Genomic DNA, 21101 nt, shown 5'->3' with positions numbered 1-21101 from the left:
ATTTTTTTCTACAAATTCAATGCAATTTTTTTTTTTTTTTTTTTACAAAGAGACAGTTTCCTCAAAGTGGAGAGTATTTGAGTAATTTGTACTTTGGCCAAAGTTGTTTAGTTGAAAGCTTGTCAGATTTGCCACTTAAAGACTGATTTGATATTCTTTGGTACTTTGGTTAATAGTTACGTTTAATTCTATGTCAATATGAAAGGAGTTGGAAGAAGTAATCTTTTTAAACTATCAAATGTCTTGGACATAGTATATTTCATGAAAGTATTTTTGTATTTTTTAAGGATTTACTTATTTGAGAGGCAGAGTTACAGAGAGGGAGAGACAGAGAGAAGTCGTTGGGTTCACTCCCCAAATGGCTGCAATGGTTGGAGCAGGGCCTAGCCAAAGCCAGGATCCAGGAGCTTCCTCTGGTTCTCCCACGTGGGTGCAGGGGCCCTAGTACTTGGGCCATCATCTACTGATTTTCCAGGCTTTTAGCAGGGAGCTGGATCAGAAGTGGAATAGCTGGGACTCAAACCAGTGCTGCGGGTGGAGGCTTAACCCACTGCACCACAGTGCGGGCTCCCTGATTTTTGTATTTTTAAAGTTAATATTAGCTGGAGATAAATTTTTAAATTTTTTTTAAAGTTTAAAGTTATTGCTACTGTATTTACTATCTTATATGACCTTGGGGTGTCTGAAATAATTTAGAGATCAAACAAGAAGTATTTTAGAGGTCAAACAAATTTCAGTAATGGTTCTCATTGTTGGAGGAACTATTTGAAGGATACAGTAAGCAATTTATCAAGGACTTTGGCTGACATTGGGAACACATGAACTCATAATGTTTTGTAGACTCTGGTCTGTCATGCTCTCTAAACACTGGACAGAGCTATAGAGTCACAGACTTAGAACAACTGACCAAAAGAAGAAGACTGTTACTAAAACACAGACTGGTAGAATCACTGTCTTTTTAATTGAGGGAGAAAGGCAATGTTATCGATGAGAGAACTTATGATTAAGAAACCAGAGCATATGTTTATTGCACATATGAATCCAATATAATGACGGATTATACTAATAAAAAGATTCTTAATATTTCTAGTGTGGCATAAGTAAGAATGGCAGTAAAATCACTCTTTTCCTCCCCCAGAGTAACCAAATAAAAAGAACAACAAGAAAATAGCTTTTTGTTTCTCTGGTCTTGTTCTGCTTGTGCATTGTTTTCAAAGTTCTCCCTTGTCCTACTTCACTTCAGGATTTAAAGGAGGAGCAAAGCAGAACATTTCAGCTTATTTTATTTGGATTATCCACAATTGAACACAATTACTTATTCTTCTAATCTCTTCTTAACTCAAATATTTTGAATGAATTGTTTTGAACAAACTCACCGAAACTTGGAACAAGTCAGCAAAAAAAAAATTTTTTTTTTTTAATTACAAAAGCACTTGTAGGGCAGGCATTGTGGTGCAGCAGTTTAAGCCACTGCCCAGGATGCCTGTGCCCCATATTGGTGGGCCTGGGATCGAGTCCAGTGCTGTGTCCCATCCAACCTCCTACTAATGCACGTCCTGGGAGGCAGCAGTGACGGCTTAAGTACTTGGGTCCTCGCCACCTGTGGAGACCCTGATTGAGTTCCTGGCTCTTAGCTTAGGCCTGGCCCAGCCCCAACTATTGCAGGCATTTGGGAAGTGAACTGGAGGATGGACGATCTCTCTCTCTCCTTCTCTTTCACTCTGCATTTCAGATAAAAATAAATTTAAAAATTTTTTAAAAGCCAGAAAGATGGCATTAAAAAAAATAAGTGCACAAAATATCCAGGAATTTGGAGTGTGAATAGTAATTTGTTTCCTCTTTAAAGTGCCTCTTTTATGCTGGGTGAGTTAGAGGTGTCAGATGTTTGTTATTTCCTCATCCTACTATTTCTTAGCTGCAAATATAATTTCTATTATGTATTAAAATCAATTTATAATAAAACAAATATGGGAGTGGCTTGCCTGTCCTGAGTGTGCCATTTTATAGGAAAAATCCTACACCCTACGAAATCACTTTCCATTATGCCAAAAAAAAATCATGGCATCCATGATTTGTGTTTCCAGTAATAGGTCATCCATTATCAAGTATGTTTTAATCATGGCCATTACCGTACATCTAGACTTTTCCAGTTAGAAGTCATGATCTGTATTGAGACAGCTAGTTTAATCTGTAACACTGTGGGTACTTATAACTCTATTTTCTAAGAGTTCAGATAATGAAAATGGTTATGGTGCTAATCCCAGAATGCCCCAGATATTATTGATACAGAAGGTTATTATTTCATATGGAAACACACACACACATATGTAATATTAGCATAGTATTATATACAGATAATCTAAAGAGTGTATACTGTAAAAGGATTTGGGGTTGGGCATTGTATGGGTCAAATTGTGCTCCTTCCAAAATTCATATTTGGAGGTGCTAACTTCCAGACCTCAGAATGTGACCTTACCTGGAAATGGAGTTGTTGCAGCAGTAGTTAGTTGCGATCGTACTGGAGGAGACTGGGCCCCTCATCCATTATAACTGGTATACTTAACAGAAAGGGCCAATTTGGACACAGACCTGCACATAGGGTGAAAACTATGCAAAGATTGGTATGAGGCTTCCAAAAGCCAAGGAGCTGTAGGAGCTAGCATAGAGCCCTGTGACACATCCTTTCCAAGAGTCTTTCGAGGGGGCATGGCCCTGTGGACACCTTGATTTTGGGTTTCCAGCCTCCAGCACTATGAGACAATAGTTTTCTGTTGTTTACACCAAGCAGTGACCACTGCCCTAGGAAACTAATGCAGGCGTGGTGGAGCACCTAGTGGGTCTGAGTCTTGCAGATGAGGGTGAGGCAGGCAAGCACATCAAAATTCATCTGTACTTTTTGAAAACAGTGAGCATTGCTTTAGCTGGGACATACCATAGGAAAATGTACACTGTCCCCTTGATTGCTCTATGAAGCTGAATGAAGTTGCATTTCCTGATTCAGGGATTGCAACTACAATATACTGTAGCTGAAAAAAAGGGAACATTATGTTATGATATGTTGGCCTCTTAGAAAATAGCGGATTCCGTCAGATCTTACCAGTGACCAGACTTTTTACAGTGTATCATGTGATATGTCAAATCACAGTAACAACAATGTTTTCCTCGTTTTTTTTTTCATACTTTGGTTTAAAAAATGGAGTTTCAACAGAATTTTGATCTCTATAAAGATTTTAAGGAAACCACAAAAAAACTTGTTGTTCCAGTACAAATTAGATTTTGTTAATCTATCTGCATATTTGGCAGACAGTGTAAATGTAAATTTGGCAAACTCCATTCAGTCTGTAAACTTCTTACCAAAGAGAATAAAAATACATTACCTTGCATACCTTATACCCAATATTGCTAAAAAAGGAATGTAATGTACTTGCTTCTCATAGATACTGGGGCTTTCATAATGAAAGTTGTTGATTACTTTTCAGTTACCCTAAACACCTACAGAAACACTTAATGAGATTTCTTAACTTTATGGAAATTGAGGAAGTGACCTACTGAGATATGTGTCCACAGGATAGCTGTCATTTATTGCTAGCCATGGAAAGATGTTAAATGTTGTTGTCCTAGGCCGGCGCTGTGGCTCACTAGGCTATTCCTCCGCCTGCGGCGCCAGCACTCCGGGTTCTAGTCCCAGTTGGGGCACCTGTTCTGTCCTGGTTGCTCCTCTTCCAGTCCAGCTCTCTGCTGTAGCCCGGGAAGGCAGTGGAGGATGGCCCAAGTGCTTGGGCCCTGCACCCGTGTGAGAGACCAGGAGGAAGCACCTGGCTCCTGGCTTTGGATCAGCGCAGCGCGCCAGCTGTAGCGGCCATTTGGGAGATGAACCAATGGAAGGAAGACATTTCTCTCTCTGTCTCTCTCTCTCACTGTCTAACTGCCTGTCAAAAAAAAAAAAAAAAAAAAGACAGGGGACTGAGACCCAGATCCTGTCCTCAGCACTGGCCCGGGGTCAGGGCCCCTTTAAAAAAAAATGTTGTTGTGCTATAAAATGGTGTTTTCAGAGTGTGGAACATAAAGAATTTCCTTATTTAATTTGGAAATAAGTTGATGAAGAGAACACAGAAAAGTATTACAGCAAAGCAAGTATCTATGTCCTATTTATTCAAAACTGTCTGATAATCTTTGAGGAGTATAGCAAACAGTGAGCTGTCTGTACCTGAGTTGTTTGCTGTGTGTCTGTTGTGACAAAAATTCATCCAATGAAAACAGTTACTCATTTTTGGAAAATAAGATGGCTTCAGAACTAACCAGAGAAAGGTAGCCACAGTAAATAGGACTTTTTTGGAATCTATCCAGTTTGGTTTGGAGAGTATAAAAACTATGGGAATTGTAGGCATGAATAGCCACCTTTATGATCAGTTTATATATCCAAATAACCTTTTAACGGATCTAACCAACAAGCCTGTAGATAGAAAGTTCATAGACATTACTGGAGAGCTGGAAACTTCGTATGATTCTAAAAGCCTTCTGTTGCTAGAAGTAAAATCTTAAATATTATATGCCCAAGCTTCTTTGTTGGAGGAGTGTTTTGCTTGAGGTCATTATATTGGACTCACACCAGGATTCAGTGTAATGTGGGATTAAGAGCTGAGCTGCATGCCAAAGTAAATTATGTGTTTGACCATAGTCACTTTGCCACTATATTAGAAGAAAGATGTTCTAAAAGCTGCAGGCAGTTTAGAGAAGTATTACTGGAAAAAGAAATAGAGTAAAAATATCCTGCTGTATTACTTGGTAGAAATGTCATTTTAAAAATAAAATATAGAAAAAAATGAAATATAGGCAATAACCTTACTTAGTCCTGTTATATTCTCTTTTAAAAGATGTATCCCATTTATTATCTTAAAAACGTGCAATAATATAGCCTACCTAATTTAAATACTTGACAGGAAAATAAAAGAGCAAAAACATAAAAACAATTATCTATTGTACAACTCTTATTCATTTGATAAGTCTCAATTTCTACTAATTGCCACTGTTAACAAGCTCTATTATTTTGTTTAAATAAAAGGATTTACTGTAGAAGAACAGTAAATTGTACAGAATGACATAATTTCAATAAATGACTATTCACATTCCTGTGTTGAAGTAGTAGAATCTGGTGCATGCATTTCTCATACACTGTTGCTTGGGATCGGCCTGGCTGTATAAGGTGCTGGCAGCCCTCCTGTGCACACCGTACTCACTGTGCTTGCTGCTTTTGTCTTTTAGGCCATCACTTCCCCCCTTCTTCCTCATCACGCGTTCTAGTATCACTAAGGACAATGAATTTGAGATTTACGAAGTTTTAGGTTGGCCTTGGAAAAGCTGATTTTTATAATCCAGTTCTGAATTCTAAATCCGTGAAATAATTTACATGAATAAGTCTGAAAATCATATTATTCTCACTTGAAAGGCAGCATGGTACATAACCAGAAGAAAAATAGTTTCTGAAGTTTGGCGTATATCTAATGTATCAGGGATGAGTATGTGCTTTTCTTTGGCATGTTGTCTTAATTCTGATATAATTTAGATGCATTGGAGTGACTCCATTTACCTAGTAGGAATTTTGAAAATATATTAAAATTCTCGGCTGAGGAGAGGTTGGGTGTTGCGAACCAGTAGGAGAAGCTGCTCTTTGCAATGCCCGTATCTCACATTGGAGTGCTTATTCCAGGGCAGGATATTTGCTTATTATCCAGATTTCTGCTGATACATCCCCTGGGAGGCACCAGATGATGCCTCAAGTGCTTGGGGCCATGCCACCCACGTAGGAGACCTAGATGGGATTCTAGCCTTCACCCTGGCCCTGCCCTGCCTGTTTCCAGCATTTGGGATTGAGCTGGTAGATGGAAGATCCCTCCCTCTTCTCTCTGTTGCCGTGCCTTTCAAATAAAAAAGTAAATAAACATTAAAAAAAATTCTTGGACTATTTAAAAGGGTACTTCAAAAGTTTTATGGAAAATGGCATTAAAGGATCTTTATTTTGGTATAAAGATTTTGAAATTCATGGATATCATGGGTCTTCCAACAGTTTATGGAAAATGTCTGTTATGAAAAAAAACCCTGCATGGATTTCAAGATTTTCTTGCACCAAAATAAACTTACCATTTAATTCCACTTTTCCACAAATTTTTTGTAGAACCCTTGTATTTTTGGTTTTCTGTTTATTTATTGATTTTGCCAAACTTTTCATATCATGACATGGGTAGAATGTACTGGAAACTGTATCTAAATTTAGAAAGGTCCTAAAGGTGTTTTTGTTCTAGGATCTTCAGTTTGACAGATTTATTTTAGACAAGGTTTGGAGTTTGTCATTTTATTTGGCAAATATGCACTTGCTCACTGGTTTATAGGAAAATACAGTTAGTAGGATAAGTATACATTTCAGATTTTTAAGGTGCTTCTGCTTAATAATGGTTATACAAATGAGTTCCTAGTAGGTGTTTAGTTGCAGTAAAACCCCTCAACCTGTGAAGTTCATACAACTTTGTGATTTTTTTTCCTACCGTAATTTGACAATGCCATTACTAATGGTTATTTACAGAATTCATTAGTTCAGGGTGAGAGAACTGCTTGAAATCTGTTTTCCTAAGTAAACAATAGCTGTATAAATGAGCGTAAATGTACAATATACTATCTTTTCAATATAGTGGAATTATAAGGACATTTCTAAATTCTCACAAAGAAGACAATCTCCTAAGAAGCTGGGCAGGAAAAGGTAGAAAGTCTGTTGGTCTGTTTGGTATTGATTGTCACGTTATGCCGAGAAGCTATGCAGTGTTCCTTCAGAACTTGGGACCTGGGAGAACGCTGTCCTGACATGCTGCTGTTCTGTGTTGACCATCCAGAGAGACGGAGTGCTGGCCTACATTGGGAATTTTCGCCTGCTCGCGGAGCTTTCCAGCCCTTTTGTGAATCAGCGGTAGGTGACTGACATCATTGGTGATTTTTAAGTTGTGCCGTTTAGTTTCAGTTTGGGGAAGCTTCTGTCACCATGACACAGTTCAAGGAAAGGGAGCCTTGGAAAGGGCAGACTAACTTACCCCAGGTCCCAGGCTGGGCCTTGACAGTGCCAGCTCCCAGCCCGGCTCTCGCTGCCGCAGGAGATGCTGTGTGACACCTGGTGTCAGGGCATTCTTTCATCTTCCGAATGTGCACTGAATCTCAGAATTCTGGAGGCTTCTTGGAAAAGAACACACACTACTCTCTTTCATGCTGGGACCAGTTCGTATTTCTGACACTATCTTTCTCCTGTCCCCGAATCGTGATATCGACATTATCTTAGTCTTCCTCATTTAGAGAAAGCATCATGTTATTTCTATTTTTTTAAATTTAACAGACTACTTTTATTTCAAGTACACAGTATATAAGTAACTAAACTAAAACTACATAATATTGATTGCCAACACTGGGGGAATTTTTAAACCATCTTAAGCATTTTTAAGAATATAGTTCAGTAGTGTTAAGTGTGCTCTCATCGTTGTGCCTTAGATCTCTAGAATCATGTCATCTTGCGAAACTGAAACTCTTATATCCATTAAATACTAACTTCCCCTCCCCCAAACCTCAACAGTCACTTTTCCATTTTCTGATTTTAGGATTTTGAATATTTTAGATACTTCATATGAATGGAATCATACAGTATCTGACTTCTGGGGACTCACTTATTTCACATAGCGTAATGTCTTCAACATTTTGATTGCTTGTACCTCTTAGCTATTGTGAATCATGCTGCAGTGAACCTGGGTCTGCAAATTATCTGTTAAAGATTCTGGTTTGAATTCTTTTGGATATGTAGGGTACTTCCAATAGCTTCTGGAAAAATATATTTTAGAAAGTGTAAGAAATTATTTATTTATTATTTATTTATTTATTTGAGAGGCAGACAAATAGAGACAGCTCGCATCTGCTTGTTCACTTCCCAAATGCCTGCAGTGCCTGGGGTCAGGCTGAAGCGGGGTAGCTGGGAACTCAATCTGGGTTGTCCATGTGGATGACAAGGACCCAACTATTTGAACCATTACCTCACAGGATAAGAATTAGGAGGGAGCTGGAGTCAAGGGCTAGAGCTAGGAATAAAGTAGTAAGTTGTTCCTCGACAGTCAGGACAAGGGCTGATCAAGTCATTGTTTCTCATGGTGTCCATTTCACTTCAACAGGTTTCCTTTTAGGTGCTCAGTTAGTTGTCACTGATCAGGGAGAACATATGATATTTGTCCCTTTGGGACTGACTTATTTTAGCATGATGTTTTCTAGATTCCTCCATTTTGTTGCAAATGACCGGATTTCATTGTTTTTTACTGCTGTATAGTATTCTATAGAGTACATATCCCAAAATTTCTTTATCTATTCTTCCGTCGATGGGCATTTAGGTTGACTCCATGTCTCAGCTATTGTGAATTGTAAACATTAAGGTGCAGACAGCTCTTTTATTTGCTAATTTAATTTCCTTTGGGTAAATTCCAAGGAGTGGGATGGCTGGGTTGTATGGTAGGGTTATATTCAGGTTTCTGAGGAATCTCCAAGCTGACTTCCATAGTGGCTTTACCAGTTTGCATTCCCACCAACAGTGGGTTAGTGTTCCTTTTCCCCACATCCTCTCCAGCATCTATTGTTGGTAGATTTCTGTATGTAAGTCATTCTAACCGGGGTGAGGTGAAACCTCATTGTGGTTTTGATTTGCATTTCCCTGATTGCTAGTGATCCTGAACATTTTTTTATGTGTCTGTTGGCCATTTGGATTTCCTCTTTTGAAAAATGTCTATTTAAGCCCTTGGCCCATGTCTTAAGTGGGTTGTTTGTTTTGTTGTTGTGGAATTTCTTGATCTCTTTGTAGGTTCTGGTTATTAATCATTTATCAGTTCCATAATTTGCAAATATTTTTTTTTCCCATTCTGTTGGTTGCCTTTTCACTTTCTTGACTGTTTCTTTTGAAGTACAGAAACTTGTCAATTTGATGTAATCCCAAGTGTTAATTCTGGCTTTGACTGCCTGTGCCTCTGGGGTCTTTTCCAAGTAATCTTTGCTTGTGCCTATATCTTGCAGGGTTTCTCCGATGTTCTCTAATAATTTGATGGTGTTGGGTCATAGGTTTAGATCTTTAATTCATGTTGAGTGGATTTTTGAGTAAGGTGTAAGGTAAGGGTCTTGCCTCATGCTTCTGCATGTGGAAATCCAGTTTTTCCAGCACCATTTGTTGAATAGACTGTCCTTGCTCCAGGAATTGGTTTTAGATCCTTGATCAAATAGAAGCTGGCTGTAGATGTTTGGACTGATTTCTGGTGTGTCTATTCTGTTCCATTGGTCTATCCATCTGTATGTCTTGAAATCTGGTATTGTGATGCCTCCAGCTTTGTTTTTGTTGTACAAGATTGCTTTAGTTATTCAAGGTCTCCTGTGCCTCCATATGAATTTCAGCATCATTTTTTCCAGATCTGAGAAGAAGGTCTTTGGTATCTTGATTGGTATTGCATTGAATCTATAAATTGCTTTTGGGAGAACGGACATTTTGATGATATTGATTCTTCCAATCCATGAACATGGAAGATGTTTCCATTTTTTGGTATCCTCTTCTATTTCTTTCTTTAATACTTTGTAACTCTCATCATAGAGATCTTTAACATCCTTGGTTAAGTTTATTCCAAGGTATTTGATTGTTTTTGTAGCTATTGTGAATGGGATTGATCTTAGAAGTTCTTCCTCAGCCAAGGCATTGCCTGTGTATACAAAGGTTGTTGATTTTTGTGCATTGATTTTATATCCTGCTACTTTGCGAAACTCTTCTATGAGTTCCAATAGTCTCTTAGTAGAGTTCTTTGGGTCCCCTAAATAAAGAATCATATCATCTGCAAAGAGGGATAGTTTGAGTTCTTCCTTCCCAATTTGTATCCCTTTAATTTCTTTTTCTTGCCTAATGGCTCTGGCTAAAACTTCCAGTGGTGAGAGTGGGCATCACTGTCTGGTACCAGATCTCAGTGGAAATGCTTCCAACTTTTCCCCATTCAATAGGATGCTGGCCGTGGGTTTTTCATAAATTGCTTTGATTGTATTGAGGAATGTTCCTTCTATACCCAATTTGCTTAGAGTGTTCATCATGAAAGGGTGTTGTATTTTATCAAACACTTTCTCTGCATCTACTGAGATAATCATATGGTTTTTCTTATCAGTTTGTTAATGTGGTGTATCACATTGATTGTTTTGCGAACATTGAACCATCCCTGCGTACCAGGGATAAATCCCACTTGGTCTGGGTGGATGATCTTTCTGATGTGTTGTTGCATTCTATTGGCCAGAATTTTACTGAGGATTTTTGCATCTATGTTCTTCAGGCCCTATCTTTCTTACATTCTACCTGAGTGCCTTGTTTTCTTAGTCTTCTTGTTTACACTTTCTCTCTGGCTTTTGAAGGTCTCTGTGATATGCTTCACGTCTCCAGCCTTACATCTTTTGAATCATTAGAATCCATTTTGTGTCCTTTTGGCTCATGTACCTGTGAGTGGTTCTCACTTTTCTTCCTTTATTCATAGTTTGCATTGCCCAACCCTGTTTGAAAATTTTACCCACCTTCAAGTCTAGGTCAAAATCCAAGAGCCAGGCAAGGCTTTAGTGCTGAAATGTCCAGTTGGCCTCTGTATCCCTGGGTTCTGCATCTATAGATTCAAGCAACTGCAGATCAAAAATATTTGAGGTGCCAGTATTGTGGCATAGCAGGTAAAGCTGCCACCTGTGACACTGGCATCCCATATGGGCACTGGTTCAAGTTTTTCCTGGAGAAAGCAGTATTAGATGGCCCACGTCCTTGGGCCCCTGCATCCACGTGGGAGACCAGAAGGAAGCTCTTGGTTCCTGCCTTCAGACCAGAGACTGGCCCAGCTCCAGCCATTGCAGCCATTTAGGGAATGAACCAGAAGATGGAAGGTTCTCTCTTTTTCTCTCTCTCTCTCTCTTTCTTTCTGTAAACTCTGCCTTTCAAATACATCAATAAATCTTTAAAAAAAAATTGAAAAAAGTTTGCATTGGTACTGAATGTGCCACAGACTTTTCTTTGTCATTATTCCCTAAGCATATATCTTTTTTTGCTATTTAATCCATTATAATTAGGGACTTTTCATCTGCCATTTTTGCTTCTCCCTGGGGGAGTTCTTTAGCTATTTCCTATTTACTCACCTTGGTGTAATGAACTGTGTATGCATCTTGGAATGATGTTGAGATTCAACATCACTTCTTATTTGCTATGAACTTGAACAGGTTACTTAATATCCTTGTATTGTAGTTCCTATATATAAAAACATATTTTAAACATTAAATTACATTTAATTATTAAATTATTTGCTTCTTCATATTATAGTGTTTTTTCCTTTCAGGTGGATTACCAAATTCAACCTGTAATGCAACACATTTCCCTCTGCATTCTTTCATGCACCAAATTACCCAGCTGTCTGCTCCCACCTGGCAGTGCATAGACACATGGGAGTCATCACTGAGTATTCCTCACTCACCTACATTTGGTCTACACCAGTTCCTACTATATCACTTTCTATCTTTCTTACCTTTTGCCACCTCTTCTCCTCCACTGTCAGTGCCCTAGTTGATCATCTCTTGCCTGTAGCTCTGCACTGTCCAGTAGAGTAACCACAAGACACATACAGGTTGAGTAGTCCTTATCTCAAACACTTAGGACAAGAGGTGTTTCAGATTTTGGAACATTTACATGTAATGAGATACCTTGGGAATGGAGAACCCAAGTCTAAGTTTTGTTTTACATACATCTTATATACACAGCCTGAAGATAATTTTATATAATATTTTTAGGGGCCTGATTTTGACTGGGACCCATCATCTGAGGTTAGTTGTGGAATTTAACACTTGTGGCAAAATGTCATTGTTCAAAAAGTGTTGGATTTTGGAGCATTTTGTATTTTCAGGTTAGGGATGCTTAAGCTGTATGCCTGTTTACTTTGAAATTGCTTAAATAAAATTTTAAAAACAAAACATTTCAAATACTTCATAGCCCCATGTGACTAGTAGCTGTACTGAATTGGGTAACATGCTTATAGAGCATTTTCATTGTTGCAGAGAGTTCTTTGGACCATGCTACGTAGAGCAGGGTGGCAAACCATAACTTTGTGAGCCGAAGCTGCTGCCTGTTTTTGTAAATAAAGTTTTATTGGAGCACGGCCATGTTCTTTTGTTTACCATAACTGCACTCACTGGTCACCGTGACAGAGAACATATGACTTCCAAAGGCTGCTGCGTTATATTCACTACCTGGCTTATTATGGAAATGTTTACTGATCCTGCTCTGAACCATCTGCCTGCAGCCCTGTTCCCCTTTCTTCTCTCTTCTGTCTACTGTCTCCCACAATGAAGGTAATGTGCAGGTTGAATGCTCGGTGCCTCCTGCTGCTTACAGGATAAAACATGATCTCTTCAGTGTGACACAGAAAACTCTCCACGGAGAACTATCTTATCTCCTTCTGCCACACTGTTCCTTAAACTCTCATCTCATGCCAGCTTGTCCATTTGCTGGCAAGGCCTCCTGTTGTCTTACTCATTATTCAAGACTCAACCCATGGAACATTTTCATTAATAAATCCCATCTCTTTCCAGGTGTGTTGGCTGCACCTTACTTGTGCTTCCCAAAAACAATATATGGTTATTAGTTCTAAAACCATTTGAGGAAATACCTAGGAATATAGTTGCTGGATTTTTTATATGAATATGTTTAGCTTTATAGCTGCTAAAATATCTCCTTATGTGCTTGTGCCAGTTTTTAATTCCCCCTGGCAATGAATGAGTGTTCCCGTTACTCCACATCCTTGTCAGTAATTGTCATTGTCAGTGTTTTGGGTTCCAACCATTTCATAGGTGTATAGCACTATCTCATTTTAATTTTTCCGCATACGATACACAGTTTGTTGAAAAAATATTCTTTCTCCATTGTGCTACCTTTTTGCCTTTGTCAAAAATCAGTTGAATATATTGTGTAGGTCTATTTCTGAGCCTTCTGTTCCATTCCACTGACTTGTCTATTTTTCACCAAAATCATGCTGTCTTGATTTCTGTAGCTTCATAGTAAGCTCTGGAGATGGGAAGTGTGAGCTCCCCAAACTTTTTTTCATTATTGTGTTGACTGTTCTAGGCCCTTTGCCTCTCACTGTAAATCCCGAGAATGTTTACCAGGTTTTTTTTTTTTCAACTTTTATTTAATAAATATAAATTTCCAAAGTACAACTTTTAAATTATAGCAGCTTCCCCCCCCCCATAACCTCCCTCCCACCCGCAACCATCCCATCTCCCACTCCCTCTCCCATCCCATCCCATTCTTTTTTTTTTTTTTTTTTTTTTTTTTTGACAGGCAGAGTTAGACAGTGAGAGAGAGACAGAGAGAAAGGTCTTCCTTCCACTGGTTCACTCTCCAAATGGCCACCATGGCCGGCACGCTGTGCCGATCCGAAGCCAGGGTCAGGTGCTTCCTCCTGGTCTCCCACACGGGTGTAGGGCCCAAGCATTTAGGCCATCCTCCACTGCCGTCCCAGGCCACAGCAGAGAGCTGGACTGGAAGAGGAGCAACCGAGACAGAATCTGGCGCCCCAACTGGGACTAGAATCCAGAGTGCCAGTGCCACAGGTGGAGGATTAGCCTAGTGAGCCGCTGCGCTGGCCTCCCATCCCATTCTTCATCAAGATTCATTTTCAATTATCTTTATATACAGATGATCAACTTAGTATATACTAAGTAAAGATTTCAACAGTTTGCACCCACAAAGACACACAAAGTATAGAGTACTGTTTGAGTGGTAGTTTTACCATTAATTCGCATAGTACAACACATTAAGGGCAGAGGTCCTACATGGGGAGCAGGTGCACAGTGACTCCCATTGTTGATTTAACATTTGACACTCTTATTTATGATGTCAGTAATCACCCGAGGCTCTTGTCATGAGCTGCCAAGGTTATGGAAGCCTCTTGAGTTCACCAACTCCAATCTTATTTAGGCAAGGTCATATTCAAAGTAGAAGTTCTCTCCTCCCTTCAGAGAAAGGTACCTCCTTCTTTGATGGCCTGTTCATTCCACTGGGATCTCACTCAGAGATCTTTCATTTAGGTCATTTTATCAGGTTTTAAAAACAGACAAGGCCGGCGCTGTGGCTCACTTGGTTAATCCTCCACCTGCAGCGCTGGCATCCCATATGGGTGCTGGGTTCTAGTCCCGGTTGCCCTTCTTCCAGTCCAGCTCTCTGCTGTGGCCCAGGAGGGCAGTGGAAGATGGCCCAAATCCTTGGGCCCCTTCACCCGCTTGGGAGACCAGGAGGAAGCACCTGGCTCCTGGCTTCGGATTGGCGTAGCTCCAGTCATAGCGGCCATTTGGAGAGTGAACCAGTGGAAGGAAGACCTTTCTCTCTGTCTCTCTCACTATCTATAACTCTACCTGTCAAAAACAAAACAAAACAAAACAAAACCGAACCAAGATGAAAATGTTTAATCCTCAGGCATGCAGAGTGAACATGATGTTTCTTTCGCTCTTTTTCAGGTGGTTCTTTGAGGTCCTGAAGTATCCTAAGTTTTCCAAAGCTAACGTCATCAATGGAATACTCATGACTCTGGTGTTCTTCTTCGTACGCATTGCCACGATACCACCTATGTATGGCTTCATGTATTCCGTGTATGGAACAGAACCCTACGAAAGACTTGGAGCATTAATACAGTTCACTTGGATCTCTACTTGTCTTGTTTTGGATGTGATGAATGTCATGTGGATGATCAAAATTTCAAAAGGCTGCATCAAAGTCATCTCTCTTATCAGACAAGAGAAAGCCAGAAATAATCTTCAGAATGGAAAACTCGACTAAAGGTGTGCTTTCTCGGGCACCTTTGTTTAGATAAGCAGTTCTTATTACTGCCCAGCCTTATCTCTGCTGATAGGATGAATTCTTGGCATGTTCTTAATGCTTCTTTATTAATATAAGTGTTATTCAGGGTTTCAGTGTCTTTTTTCTTTTTTACCTTTAGAAAAGAGAAACTAACATTTAGTTTTCATTCCAAGGTAATTTTTTTTTCTTTTCTCCTGTATTAGCATGGATAAAACCTTAAAGGTTTAAATAAAAATTATATAGTGGTGAAGCTTTTCAGAAATCTCTTAACCCATATTGGTATTTTTCTCTGTGGAAAGATAACTTGGTGTACTTGGTGTGTGTCACCAGTTTTCCTGAAAGAATGAGAATTTCTTTTAAATCTACAAATAGTTGTTAACATTTGCTTACTGCAGTCTTTTCTTACTCTGGCTGTCAACACCTATAGAGGGGTTAATTTTTAAATTGTTGACATGTCCTTTTCCTAGGCTATTTCAAGTGATACATTTTTTTTTTCATTTCAGATATGCAATCATCCATTAGTCATGAAGTATTTTACTTGGGAATATTTCATTAGTTTAGTCATGGAAAAAACTTTCTGTGTTCAAGATTTTTCAGATGTCATTTTCTTATTTATGTTTTTAGCTTCTTAAGAAATTATTGCATTTTTTTTCTTTTGTAAGGCTTAAGCCATCCATGGACCTCCTTAAAAGATGGATTTCTTCCTCTAAAAACGCATGCTGTTAGATGATGATGTAGGCTAACAGGAGGAATCATTAAGAAAAAAGCTTTAACACTGCTGTCCTTATACGCTTCCCTTGCACTCTTTCTATGAGAAGTATTTTGATTTGCAAAATCTCTCTTATGTTCAGATCTAACATCATCAGTATCAGAGTCTTATGAAGTACGTATTCATCATGCTCCTATGCCTCTTGGTGAGACCAAACTACAAAAAAGAAAAATCAGTGTTCATATTTTACTCAGAGTTTACACCCAATCTTGCTTGGCCTTTTGAGTACTTTGAATAACAGAAATAGGTAATCCAAGTATTCTTATCAAAATTATTGTCGGTATATGAAGGTAAATGGTAACTCTGGTTTGAGGTGTGTGTGTGTGTGTGTGTGTGCGTGTGTGTGTGTTTACTTTAGTTCCTGCAATCCAATAGATAACTATATATTAAGTTATTATCACCTTTATTTATTTTTCTCAAATACTTGACCTTATTGATTGTTCTTATCTAAGAAGAAAAGAAATTTAAATCGGTCACTGGTGAATACTTGAACCCAGACCAAAAGATCTGATCCATTGAGTTGCTCAGTCTGAAGGTGAGTGTTTGACTCATGTTCAGGGTTGGGTTGTGCTGTGGTGATGAAGGGAAGCTAGCCAAATCTGAGAGGACTTCAGAAGTTCACATAAACCCAATGAAAATATGTTCATTTTTGTGTAAACACTTTTGAAATCCAGTCATAGTTTTTTCATCCTCCACATTTTCCCCAAGTCTCTTGAAGCCCTCATGCATGAGGATGGCTTTGGATTTGATTTGATTGTCCAGTACAGATAGAGCCTATTAAGTTTTAGAACATTTAAAGATGGGAATTAAAATCTTAGTCAATAAATGGTAAAATGAGATTGATTGATTTGCCCTAGGTACATTTATTTTTGAAGGACTTCATTAAAGTAATGTAAAGTAGAGATATTTGTCTTGAAAGCAGATAGTGTTACATTGATAATTTGTTATTAAATTTAGTGTTGTCTCCATCAGAAGTACTTAAATACGTATTGGTTGTCTAGAGAGGGGAGGAAAGCAAGTTATTTTATCTTGTTCTTGCTCTTTTGCAAGAAAAAGGTGGATTTATAAAAAAAGGAAAACATTTATATTATAAAAGTATTTTGAAAATTCACTCCTTTAGAAAGAAATAAACCTTGAAATAAATATTTTTGACTCTTCAGATATTTCTATAGTTTTGGACACAGATTTTAAACCCACCATCAATGTTATGAAAATATACAGCTGTGATAATAGTGTCTTCATATAGCAGTTCCAGAAGTTGCTGTTTCATGTTTCAAAGTTCAGTTTGACTTTTATTGACATTACCTTTCATTGGCATAACTGCTCATTATCAAGTATATTTAGAACATCAGAGTTTTGAGCTAAGGTTTGTTATTCCCTAACTCAGCAATCCTTATGTTGGCTACATGACAGTTAATGCAACATCCAGATTTGTATCCAAAAGTAGGTTCTGTGTACTTCCTTATACAACAGACATGAAATGCAAACGCCAGCGTGACCTGCCATGCTTCTTGAAGTCAGATCTCTGAAGGAGCGACGCTTTGGTGTCTGTGATTGTCTCCTCCTAACTAAAATACAAATGAACACATGACATATCATTGTTAAATGATGCATTTTTCATTTATTAAATGACAAACTTTTTGCTAGACATTTTCGAGATTAAGTATTTTGACTACATGGATATTTAAATGATTCTATTAGGCATTCTGATACTTAGATCTATCAAAATATTTATAGAAAACAAAAGCAAATTGATATAAATTTTTAAGCAATTCTATTTTTGTACAAAAGATTAGTGACAACCTGTAATTATAAAAATGTTCTTTGAATGTGTAGTATTCTAGAAAAATAAAATTTCTTGGGAAATTTAAAAATTGAATGAAAACCAGGCATGCAAGATCACAGATCCTGCTTTAAATATTTTGGGAGAATTTAAAAATTATGGGCTTGAGCTTATAGAGTTTGCATTCTTGAGTAGGGAATCTCTTATAGGATGGTTTTCATTCACTTAAAACTCAAAAAGAGGTTATATGTGAGTACAAAGAAATTAATGCCTGCCTACTTTGTTTCGATACCTTATAGTAAGTTGGAATTAAGTTTTTATTCCTACTGTTTAATTTTGTTATTTCATGGATGAGCTCTATGTTACGAGATGTTATCATCCCTGAAGGACTCATATCTATCATAGATGGCCCAGTACAGTCTTACAGTTCTAGTTTTAGAAGCCGCCTAGTGTATAGGTGTTTGAATCAAATTCTCTTAAGTTCAGTGATCTGTTTGGCTGACATGTGTGCTCATGTGTCAGTTATTAAATTGTAGATTTTCTCTGAGGTGCGCAGGGCATCTGGAGGAAGATTCCCTGGTGTGAAGAACTGGCTGTACTGTTGGTGGCGTCATGTGTTATGCATTTGGAGAAGTGCAGGGGAAGATACTGTCGTACATGTTTCTTCTGTTGCGTCTTTCAGTAGACATGTTTCAAAAGATGCAATTAAAATAAATATTTGAACAAATTTCTGTTTCTAGGTTGCATTTGAATTGGCTTTCAGGGGTTTAGTCTGTTGGATGAAATTGCCATAATCCATATATTCCTTGACATATCCTCAAGCATACTTCATAACAGTTTATGAGTTTCTATGTGTTTTGGATTCCCTAAGAAACAAACTCGTGTAATTTTATCAGAAGAGTGGCCCTGTGTTTCTCAGCAGCTCCAGGCCAGCTCAGCAGTGAGACTCCTGTCCTCAGAGCTCCAGTGTGCACGCACCGCCCCAGCATAACCACAGCTGGCTGACAGCAGGCACACTTGGCTAACGCAAGTGAATTCTGATGCAAAACACATGTGAGGGGTGTAGGCGCCAGAAAAGCCTGCAGAACCTGGAGTTGGAGAAGACACGGAGACTGCTTTCCCCTTCAAAGCCATGATTGTCCTCCCTCGATCTCGAAATCTTCTTTCTGAATCCTTCCAGCCCTTCCATCTATCCCCTGATACCGCAGAGGCTTCATCAGCTCCGCCCCCCTCACTTTTGGCAAAACTTTTCTTTTGTGACAGCTTTTGAGACCTCCCATGCATCTGTAAGTTTTCTCATCTCTAGTGCAAAGTTGAAGTTTACAAACAGGTTCTCCCATTGGAAAAAAAGCAATGTAGTAAATTTATGTAGAGACGAGACCATAATTTATTAAGAGGCTACAGGAAGCCATTCAGGAAGCCATTTAATAATGCCCTTGCACAGCATGAAGCAAAGCTAATTATGATTTTATTAAGAAACATCTGTAACCTCTTTTTCTTAAACTGGTTTAGCAATAAGAGCTTTGTAATGTGTTTCAGCTGAGAATTTATTGTAGGCATCTACATTATGTAAACGTCCTTGGACACCTTGACCGTGGAGAGGAACTCTGGGGTGCTGGCTTGTGGCAGAGTTATTTGAGAGTCCTGATCTTTATAATAGAGCAAACTTGATTATGGTGACACTCTTTGGAAACCAGCTTACCAGCAAATGGATTACTTGGTGTTTTCCAAAGTACAACATCCAAAGACTTGACCCTCCACTTTTCTAGCCCAGACTTCAAACAACCTCTACTCACTTTGATGATAAAGAACACCTTTTTTGGAAGATATTTTGGATAGCAATGAAGAGTTGAAGGCAGCTGCTGAAGGCTGGCTTGTTTGCTTTGAAAATGTTTGCACTTGACTTTAAGCAGCAGCCGGTTTTAAGAGCAGATTCTGTACCCAAGACCAAAAACAATGAGAAATATTTCTAAATCTCGAAAGACTTACAAATACAATACCTCTGGCTGAAAACTCGTTAAACATCATCTGCATATTTTCTTTCTGTAATGAAGTGTACGTTATGGTTACTTACTACTCTTTAGTTAATGAGGCCTGAACATATAGATATAAATAAAAAGTACTATATATTTTCTGTTTCTTACTTGGTTTGTTTCTAGTATCATTATGTCTAATTTTTCCTAAGAAATTTTTTGTGTAGCTAATATTGGCTTGTAAGTAGGATAAGTTATAAGTTTCTTGGAATTAAAATGTGCAATAATGATATTAAACATAGATTTTATTTGAAAAATCTACTTGAAACCTGTAGTAAATGTGATAGTTATAGTGATATATACAGCTTTTTTTCTGAGGGTATATAACAATTGTCATAAAGAATTTTGGAAGTTTTTCAAAGTACACTTAACTTTTTGAGAACATACCTTCTAATTTATTTCTTTAAGTCAGCACAACTTTTATTTACATAGTGGAAGACTATATCATTTATAAATCAGTGTTACTGAAACTTATCAGTAATTTTGTAGCTGTTTAGTATTTATTTTGGTTTCTTATGTTTTATTTGGAAGGATAATGAATGTCTTGAGGCATTTTCATTAACATTTTCAAATGTTTGAATACTTTGTGTGACGTTTTAAAGCATATGCCAATTCTCAGCAATAATCCACATGTCATACCAGGTCGGCATATTTTGTCATGATAATTTAGTATTAATTTTTAAAATATAAGCATCCTATCAATCCATACCCCGCCCCCCCCCCCCCATGAAAACTGAAAGTTTCTTGTGCCAGAACACACTGTGTGGTACAAAACTTTGCATTTTGTGAAAAAAAGAATTAATAAAATCACAATGACCTAGTGCCCAAGTGTGCAAGGTGTGTACTTGCGTGACATGAACGAATAGATTGATGAGAGCGTTGCTTTCCTCAATCTTCCAGCAGCACCTGGATCCTAAAGGTAAGTATTCCTCAGGCTGCTTGCAGAGCTTGTTTATCCCCTTTCTCACCCTGAGGGCCCAGCCATATAGCAAACCAGGAGTTGGGAACATTTTAGTCATGCTTGCTAATGGAAGGAATGGTGCTGTCTGAACAATGGGCTCCTTTAGGTGAAGTAAAACTTTGGCAGTTAGGTTTCTGATCTCCTCCTCTTGGTGCCTGGGGCCTCTCATGTGGTCTCTAGTTTTCTGCCAAATGTCTTGGCTGGAATTCCCACCTTCTCAGATTGCCGTGGTCCTGAACTTGCATCTTGGTTGGAGAACATTCAGTGGGTCAGGAAGCACACACCAATTGCATTGAGTACGGAAGTGGTTTGGCCTCTGCAGAGTACCATGAGTCACGCTTCAGAACATGCCTAAAACGTTGTGGTGGAGGAACAGCTGAATTTCCAAATGAAAACAGCAGCCCCAGCTGTCAGGGGAGACAGGCCACAGGTGGAATAACGAGGATTCAGAACCACTTAAAGCAAGCGTAGACGAGGTCTGCCTTCCCACACGTCAGGCTATGTCAGACGTGACTCACTCCTTGTTTTCTAGTGTTTGCCAAGTCTACTGACTGCATCCCCTCCCTTTGGATGGTCCTCACACATGCACAAAATGAGTGATTTGGCCAACGTGCAACTTTTCCCCGTTCATAACAGATAATCTGACAGAT

The 21101-nt window shown here is 38.5% G+C and overlaps 1 protein-coding gene across 10 annotated transcripts in view; it reads left to right on the top strand.

Annotated features, from left to right (window-relative positions):
- Window positions 1–20313, top strand: part of TLCD4 (TLC domain containing 4) — an 86827-nt gene extending 66514 nt beyond the window's left edge. For 7 of the 10 annotated variants that reach the window (XM_089337044.1, XM_070078007.2, XM_089337046.1 and 4 more), the window contains 2 exons: window positions 6882–6955; window positions 14566–18184. In XM_089337044.1, the coding sequence (XP_089193170.1) occupies window positions 6882–6955; window positions 14566–14884 (393 nt within the window). In that variant the 3' untranslated portion in view covers window positions 14885–18184. Of the gene's footprint in view, window positions 1–6881; window positions 6956–14565 lie in introns of all 10 variants that reach the window. The other 3 variants (XM_070078006.2, XM_089337049.1, XM_089337048.1) reach the window with 3 other exon arrangements.
- Window positions 20314–21101: the final 788 nt, after the last annotated feature.

This window comes from Oryctolagus cuniculus, chromosome 7, assembly GCF_051225735.1.
Source record: "Oryctolagus cuniculus isolate XC-2025 breed Fujian yellow rabbit chromosome 7, ASM5122573v1, whole genome shotgun sequence".
NCBI lineage: Eukaryota > Metazoa > Chordata > Mammalia > Lagomorpha > Leporidae > Oryctolagus > Oryctolagus cuniculus.
Note: the sequence above shows the minus strand (reverse complement) of the source record. Positions and strands in the feature narration are given on the sequence as shown.